The sequence below is a fragment of the Beta vulgaris genome, chromosome 2 (genome assembly GCF_026745355.1).
Source record: "Beta vulgaris subsp. vulgaris cultivar EL10 chromosome 2, EL10.2, whole genome shotgun sequence".
Classification (NCBI taxonomy): Eukaryota; Viridiplantae; Streptophyta; class Magnoliopsida; order Caryophyllales; family Amaranthaceae; genus Beta; species Beta vulgaris.
Genome location: NC_079203.1, coordinates 8,975,478 through 8,984,216, shown reverse-complemented (window position 1 = coordinate 8,984,216; position 8,739 = coordinate 8,975,478). Strand labels below are relative to the sequence as shown.

The 8,739-nt window shown below is 36.3% G+C and overlaps 2 protein-coding genes across 3 annotated transcripts; one reads left to right on the top strand and one right to left on the bottom strand.

The window, feature by feature from the left end:
• The first annotated feature begins 316 nt into the window (after window positions 1-316).
• Window positions 317-3,339, top strand: LOC104887431 (transcription factor MYB35). Its single transcript, XM_010672054.4, has 3 exons — window positions 317-1,680; window positions 2,334-2,463; window positions 2,575-3,339. Exons 1-3 carry the CDS (start codon window positions 1,359-1,361, stop codon window positions 3,305-3,307), a joined length of 1,185 nt encoding a protein of 394 aa, XP_010670356.2. The 5' UTR covers window positions 317-1,358; the 3' UTR covers window positions 3,308-3,339.
• A 146-nt stretch (window positions 3,340-3,485) lies between these two features.
• LOC104887432 (hypothetical protein) lies at window positions 3,486-7,305 on the bottom strand. Of its 2 annotated transcripts, none has more exons than XM_010672055.4 (9): window positions 6,929-7,305; window positions 6,210-6,290; window positions 5,500-6,102; window positions 5,191-5,326; window positions 4,927-5,089; window positions 4,711-4,839; window positions 4,276-4,446; window positions 3,927-4,049; window positions 3,486-3,849 (listed from the first exon to the last, which is right to left on the bottom strand). In XM_010672055.4, the coding sequence occupies exons 1-9, from the start codon at window positions 7,110-7,112 to the stop codon at window positions 3,757-3,759; spliced, it is 1,683 nt and encodes a 560-aa protein (XP_010670357.1). In that variant the 5' UTR covers window positions 7,113-7,305; the 3' UTR covers window positions 3,486-3,756. The 2 variants fall into 2 exon arrangements, with proteins under 2 accessions (XP_010670357.1, XP_048494217.1); XM_048638260.2 differs by having other exon boundaries at window positions 6,998-7,303.
• Window positions 7,306-8,739: the final 1,434 nt, after the last annotated feature.

The following is an 8,739-nucleotide window of genomic DNA, read 5'->3' as shown; positions in this document are numbered from 1 at the left end:
AACAAATTAACCTCTTAAATTATACAAAAAACCAAATTAAAGTCTCGAAACTCTCACATGGATAGAAAAACTCTCCATTAAAGAGACACTGAAGTTTATTAGAGATCATAACATAAAAACGAGTAACAAAAGGAGAATAGGGGATTAGCACCAAAAAATTTGACGATAGCCCCTAGATTGAAACTTTAGGGTTTTGTGGAAAATGGGAGAGAAAGAGAAAAAAGGAAATAAGAGGCAGATATTTTTTAATAAGATCCTGGTAACTAAAGTCTTTAAAGTTATTAGATGACAGTAATACCTTCAAATTTCTCGTCTAGAAATTTTATATTAAAATATGTTTTCAAAATATAGGAATTTGGACTAGGACTTTGGTACTTAAACTGATTTCTAATGACCCTCCAGATTCCTGAGGCTGAGGGTACATCATTCTTCAAGTTATGAATGAGTAAATATTCATACTCTGATTGCATTCATCGCCTCAAAAGAAGTTTTATCATAGAACTTAAAGTTAATAATTAGTACAAAAGTTTTTAACATTATCACATTACGGTAATATATTCAAGTTTCTATTATAGAAACTTAAAGCTAATACTCCCTCCGTTTTTTTTTTAGATGTAACATTGGACTTTTCACATTTGCCGAGGCACAACTTTGACCGATAATATCTCCAATTGTATAAAAGTAAAAATTATAAAAAATATATATTTGGAAAGCGTATACCATAATGAATCAAACAAGATCCCACATGACTATATTTTTTCTTATGTATAAATAACAATTAGTGGTCAAAGTGTATTGGATGAATAGTGTCCAAAGTCAATATGTTACATCTAAAAAAAACAGAGGGAGTATTTAGTATTAAAGTTTTTAACGTTATCACATGACGGTAATACATTCAAGTTTCTCTAAAAGTTTTATATTAAAATATGTTTTCAAAAAGAGAAATTTTGGGTGTTACAGTAAATAAAATTATGTTAATGTTGGAGTGCTGATGTCAGTAGTGGTATACTAAGAGAATCTTCATAGCTTAACAAAATCTGATAATTGTATCTCATTTGTTCTCGCTAACCTCTACTTAATTTCTTTTTGCCAATATGATTCCAGAAAATAAATTTCTTAACTAATTTAATAATGTGCAGCAAAATGTTGGGAGGTGAGTTTATTTTTATATCCAGAGTGAGCTAGTTTACAGTTTGTAGTAAACTAACACAGTAAACACTTCAAGTTTGTGACAGTTATTCTCGTGATAGTTAGTAAAAACTACTTCAAGTACTGGCATATATGCGGAATCTGCATGCAGATTTAACTAGAGTTCATTTGAAATCAAAATGAGTTTAATTACTAGAAAATAACTTGTCATGCGAATGTCATTAATTGGGTCCTCCATTTACATGCAATTCTTGCCTAGAAAGTTGTTAATTGTTTCTTCATTGATTTCTATAAGAGTTAAAAACGGTGTGAGCATTGCATCACATCATTACATCAACTCCATTTCATTCTCTCTTTCTCTCTCCTTGCTGCTTCTGCTTCTGCACTCTGATCTCAACATGGGAAGACCTCCTTGCTGTGACAAAGCAAATGTCAAAAAGGGCCTTTGGACTCCTGAAGAAGATGCTAAGATACTTGCTTATGTTTCTAACCATGGCGTCGGCAATTGGACTCAGGTTCCTAAGAAAGCAGGTAATCTTCGTCGAGTTTCCTTCCTTTCATCGTCCTTCTCTCGAAAAATGGTTCGATATTATGGTTGCCTTCTTTGTTTAACAATGTTCGAAGAAAATACTTGACACTGATATAAGTAGTCACCTAAAGGACACCCTGTAGTTTAGGCAAAACATCTGAAAATTATGGTTAACCTGTAAACATATTGTAGAGTAGTTCTTATTTAGATGAAGTGATTTCAACTCTTAGTTTTGGCTAGAAAAGACTACACTAGCTCATAGTGGGAGGGCAAAAATCTAATTCTGGAGTGGGGAAATCAGTTTCCATGTTATGTAATGTGATGGATGGCTGATATTGCTATCTGTCACTGTCAGTCTATGAAGCGCGGAAATGGCTGAAATATGAGGTTTTCTCTGTTCTTGAAATGTTTCCATTCCCAAAACCCAGCCATTTATGTGCTAATAAAGCCCAAAGATGACTGAGACCTAAGGTCTCGCTGTTTCCATGCTTACATAGTATATCAGCTTATGACTTATGTCGTGTTTGAAGATATGAATCTGTTATATATCTCGGCAAATGATCTGTTATCAATCCTTAAGGTGTTTCTTGGGTGTTTTTCCTGTATTTGCTTTTTTAATTCGATAACGATAATCAGGGTTTCCGTCCATCTTCAGGGCTCAATAGATGTGGGAAGAGTTGCAGGCTTAGGTGGACTAACTATCTGAGGCCTGACCTAAAACATGAAGAATTCACAGAACAAGAAGAGCAGCTCATTATTCAGTACCATGCAGCAATAGGCAGCAGGTGATCCTTAAGTCTCTTTTTTAAGCTTGCATCACATTCAGTATTCTGTTACTGATTGTCAGAACCTTCCTATTTGATACAATTGTCGAGTCTGTTACTAACTTGGTGCAGGTGGTCCCTGATAGCGAAACACCTACCTGGAAGAACGGATAACGATGTGAAGAACTACTGGAACACCAAGCTTAAAAAGAAGCTTACTAAAATGGGAATTGACCCTGTCACTCATAAACCCATCTCAAAATGCCTCTCTGATTATGAAAGCATCAGCTGTCTCACAACCAACCACCAAATAAGATCTCTTGACCAAACCTTAGCCACTTCTTTCTCCTCTCACTGTCAAATATCAACTCAGTCTACTGCTAACATGGGTAGACTGCCGTTGATGGATCAGTTCCAAGATGTTACTTCTTTCAACTACTATATATTAGAAGATATATCTCCTTCATCCTCATCGTCCTCTTCATCATCTATATCAAATGGGAAATCAAGCTCACACTTGTCGGTGCCAGGAGCCTACAGTTGGGCCGAGAAAAGAAGCTCTACTGACCCTCTTTTGAATACTGACATCACAGAGGAGGAACATAACTTTCTAGCAGCAGATTCACCTCCTCAAATCCTGGAGAAAACATCACAATTCGAGCTCACTGGGGTAAAACACTCGAGCAGTAAGATGTCAGATGACAAGTTGGGCATGTCAGACTGTGACAGTGCAGCTAAGAATGCTGAAACAAGCAGCTACGTCAATGAGCCTTCATCAGTAAACTCTTTTGTTAAGGCTCTTTTGGATCGTGATAGCGAGATACAGTTAGATTTTCCAGCTTTTAATGAAATCTTAGATTACTAAACCTTAACATGTTCAAACAGCTTGGAAAAGGAATTGGCCCTTTTCTTTTCCTGTCTTTTTCTTTTTTGGTAATAGGCTACTAATTCAAAACTTCTTAGGATTTCCCAGCTTTTATTGTTTTCTTTTCTAATTTGAATAAATGTGGAATAAGTGAATAGTTCGTTTAGTTTCGTTGTCATTTGGTTAAAACCAGCAAGAAATTCCCCAGCCATTGTAATATATTGTTAAAACTATGTCAGAGTTTACATACAACTTGATGATTACACTGCGAAAACAAGGTTAAAAGAAGCTGAACAAAAATTAGAAACATCAATATGTCACACCTCCTTCCTCTGCGGGGCGGAATCAGGAACATAAGTGGAGAAACAGGAACATAAGGGTCTTTTCCTTTTCTTATGGGATAAAAACAGCATCACTCAGAGCTTCTGACCTGCTTTGAAGTGCTTAACTCAAACTGCCAAGTGACGGTAGTTGGTGTAGTCAATTTCATTTAACCTTATGCAACCTAACAAATGCTCCGGCAAATCCTCAGGTTTATTTCCCTGGTGATGTATCAAAGCAATTTCATTAGAACTATAACATGACCACCATGAATTGAGAATTATGGAGTATTACTTACCTGAATGGTGAGGCCGAAATCCAAGACACTATGCTTTAATCTGTTTTGAATCGAATCAAGACCTTTCCTACAAATATAACTAAATCTGTGCACATCCAAGTCTATCTCAAAGTAGTTTTCCCCCTGTATAAGTTGTAGAGATTAGAAAATCAGGTTTCCTAGCATAGGATAGTAGACAGAGGGTGTGTTCTCTTCACCTTAAACAAATTTGTTTTGGGAAAAATAAGTTTAGACAAATTCTAGCATATCATAATTTTCCTTTTTTGACAAGTTCAGTTCAGTTTAATTCAGGTGAAGAGAATACACTTTAATAGTTACCCAAGAGCTACAATTATTGCAGGAATCTTACTGAGTAGAATTCATGCTGAGGGCGTGACAGGACAGGTTTCTCATTGTATGCGTTGAGTAGCCTCTTCTCTGCAGAATTCAGACTGAGGTCTTCTAGGTTTGCTAGACGTCCCAAAATCTTGAGTCTTTCTCTGAACTGTGTTGCAGTCTCTGTCTCATCCTCTATCAATCTCTGATTTAGAAAGTGAAACATATCAAAGATGAATTTACTTCCCCAAAATACCTCGATACAAGAGTTAAATTTTTATAAGCAATCTTAAGGCTGAGAATCAACAATAAAAACGGAACTTCTGAGTTTTGATACATAGAAGTATATGGACTATCAATCAGCATGAACATGATCATTTTGAAGATTTGTAGTTATCAAGCAGAAAATTCATACTGATAAAGACAATCTAAGCCATATGTAAGGAAGTTTACGAAAGATGTTTCTTACCCGGACGTTTTCTTGAAAATGACGAGGTAAGTCCTTTGAAAAGCTTTCAGATAATCTAAAGTAGAGCACAATGTTCATCCCTTCTCCATCGTGTTCACGGTTGAAAACTGAGGCGGGATACAGTGGTATCTGGACAAAATTAAAGAGTGAAGAAACAACTTAGCAATTACTACATAAAAACTTATCTATGATTAACTGTCAGAAAAGTAGCTGTACCTGAATATTCACAACAAGGACAGGAGGAATTTTTCCAGAAGAAAAGATGGGCGGAAGCTCCACATAACGAGCAATGTGACTAATTTTTCGATGAGATCGAAAGACATCAACCCCAAATGGATAAAAAGCAGCATGATTTGGAGCCAAATCTTTCCGTTTATCCCTGCCAAGTGAGAATATTGCAGAAATTTAAGGCATATAATACAAAAACACCACCTCATATCATACACAAAGTACTTATTAAAGCATTGTTTATTTGGTCACCTGAGATAACTATGACCTCGTACTTTGAAATTGCTAGGATCAATAGGTGACCAGCAATCAGACATCTTCTTCTCTGGTGGGCAGTAAGGTATCTGAGATCCTGCTATTGGTCTCTGCAGTGGTGCCCTCGGCGAAACTGATCAACCCAAAAACATTGCAAGGTCAAAGTCTAATATCAAAGTGAGACATAAACAACTGCACCCAATAAAGAATTCTATTTCTATCATATCTAAGGCACATACTGAGATGATTTTTACATTTGATGACAAAGATACACAAGAGTGCTGCAAAGATACTAAAAAAGCTCACCTAGAGTAGGAGAAGCAAATTCATCCTTCCACCGAAAGGAGAGTACCTTCTTCAATCCTGCCTTCTTCCTGGTACCTGGAGGGCTAGGACTGACTGATCTCCTCCTATCAGCTACTCCTACATTCGACATTCTTAGGCACGGCAAGCAAGAATTTGGAGCCCCTGGATAGTTTCCAACTCCTGGTGAATCATCAACTCCTACATCTTCATGTTCATCCCTATGCCGGCATACTTTGACAACTAGCAAAGATGTCTTCACGTCAAACAGATTCTGCGGTTTCAAAGTCAGGGAATTTTCGCTACTTTGGATGGTTTTATCAGATAGATTTAGATTGTAATCAAAGGAGAACTCTGTTGGTGTTGAGTCAACTGGAGAATCATTAGCTTCTTTATCTTGATCATTGCTCTGAGTCAATTGGTTGCTGTAGAAACTAAACGATGTTAACTCATCGTTCTGTTTCGATGCTTCAACCTCTGCTTGTTCTTTAAGCTGTTTAAAGGATGACATAGCAGAAAAGCATCCATAACGCGAACTTTGGCATCTTGGAGATGATAAGTTTGATGGACATGTGCTGTGATCAGAGCTGATTGTAGAAAGGGAATCTGCATATAATGACATCCTTCCTTAGAATTGATTGATCTTATAGTTTTTTTTTGTTTGAATAGTTTTTTTATAGCATTTTTAAACATGTGGTTTGATCTGTTTATACCTTCCTGAATGCTGTAAAAATCATCATCCCAATCAGCCTCAAACACCGGGTGAGAATCAAACCATGCCTCATCCAGGCTAACTGTTGACACCACAAATTTCAGAACCAGATTAAAAGAGCATCCATTGTCTAGGAAAGCATATTTGTTGAACAATTTCTCATCATGCAAATTCTAAAGCATATTCATAGGACAATATCATTTTATCTCCGGATTTTTCTTCCAAAAATACCTTTCTTTAGTAAAGAAACGTCAAAATGCCCATATACATCAATATATGTCAATAATATCAAAAAATGTCGCTCAAGTTTTTATTATTTTCCATCTCTCAGATGGGTTTATCACCAGGTGTAATAACAAACTTTCACATTTTTCAATAATGTGTAGTTTATGACTACTACCATACAGCTTTCATATACCAAGGATGTCTCGGCCGAGTGGTTAAGATTGCTCCCTCCTCTTGTTTGTACTGCCTTCATGGCTCATATGGATAAAAAAACCATACAACTTTCATGTACTTTGGACCATTTTATCAATAATGCTAAGGAAAAATACAGAATTTTCGTAAAAAATATTTTAGAGACTCAAGATTACATGCAATAAGAGACCCATATACTTCTGAAATCATATAAGATGCCACATTATTCTCATGTTTAACTTAACTATTCCAGATTCTTATGAAATCAAAGAAAAAGTAGAAACTTGATCATGAAAAAATTACCTCGGAAAGTGGGATTAATATAAGAAGGAAGATCATTAAAGCAAGACTCATCAACAGGAACAAGCTTACTATTATTAAGTGATAAGCTCTTCTTCAACCTTGACCTCCTTGTTTTTCTATACCTCTTTGAAAACTTTAACTTCCCTCCTACACAACTTTCTGGCTTTGATGCACACGTTCCCATTTTTCTCCTCCACTCTCTCTCTCTCTAACTTTCTCTCTCCTAATTTTTATTTTTTCTTCTGATACTTCAAAATCCCATTTGAAGAATAAACAAACAAAAAAACAACTGCTCCACAATCTTCTTCTACTTTAGAATAGAAAAAGAAGGAGATACTAAAAGTTCCTTCCTAACATATATGTATGTATATGTTTAACAAACTTTTGAATAAGTATATTTGATATAGAAATATAAGGACAGTGAAACTGAAAGACATGAAGTCAATGATGAGAAAGAAATAAAATATAATGGAGTAAAACTGGGTCCAAATAGAGTAGAGTTGCGTTGCCCCCACGATGTTGAAATGGACACACGGGGGTACACTCATAATTTTGCCTTTTGCACGTAGTTAATAATACTATGGACGAAATTTCTTTGGCTAATACAGTTATTGCAGATCCACTTAATAATTGGTTTCTTTTTGTTTTTGACAACTTCGTACCAGAAATCTAGGGAAATACATTTTCAGGTCAAGGAAATGATGGTAGGGTGGGTTGTAAGGACATTTTTTGTGAAATGGATGCCTTGTGTTTGACACATATGGGAGGAGATCCATACATGTTAGATACGTCTTAATATGTTTACTAACTTTTTAAACTCGTGAATCTTAACAAACGTAAACAGTCGTATACAAAGATTTTCCATAGAGCTATACCCCAAATGCCTTTCGAATTTTTCATATATATAACTTGGAGTTACATGGAACATTTGTATAATTAGGTTGAAAGAAAGCAACTATAATAGGTGGATGAAATTTTCCAAAAGATAATACAGGGTGCAAGGATCAAATATAAAGGACTCTTTAGTCTTTACCTTAGTATTTTTTACTCCTAAATGGTAAAGTTAATGATATATTACAAGTGGATGGATGTCTCACGTTAAGGTGTAAATACCTTGGAGTTAAGGTGTAAATATCTCTAATTATCAATAAGTAAAAAATTTGTATCGTCTCCATTTAATATCTATACTAATATATTAAAAGGCGTACATAAACTAGAGGTGATCATTTTGGCCCGGCCTGCTGGCCCGGCCCGGCCCGTTTTTGGGCTGGGTTTTGGGCAGAATTTTTCGGCCTGCGGGCCCGGTCGTTTTTTTGTTTTTGGGCGGCTTTGGCAAGCTAAAAACGACTTTTTAGTCTATTTTTGGCCCCCCGTTTTGGCCCGCAAAAGCCCGCTAAGCCCGGCCCGAAATAGCGGGCTTTCGACACAAAAATTCGGCCCGAATTTAGGCCCGGCCCAGCCAATGGGCAAATTTTTTTGGCCACGGCCCGGCCCGGCCCATGATCACCTCTAACATAAACCAGGAACGGTGCCACGTGGCACTCTTCCTAAGGAGTTTTAGTTCATGTAATCCATGTACAATAAAAAAAATTAGAAATTGCATAGTATAGGTTTTGATCCTGTGACCTCAAGTTCATGTACTAAAGTTTTAACCACTAGACCAAGTTGTACCTAGTGTTATCATGTCAAAGTACAATATTAATAAATGAAATTTTTTCTTACCCGGGGCATAGCCCGGGCCTACTATATAATTAGTTGATATTTATATCCGGATCCGCACAACCAAGATTGATAAGGGTATGCTATAAGCT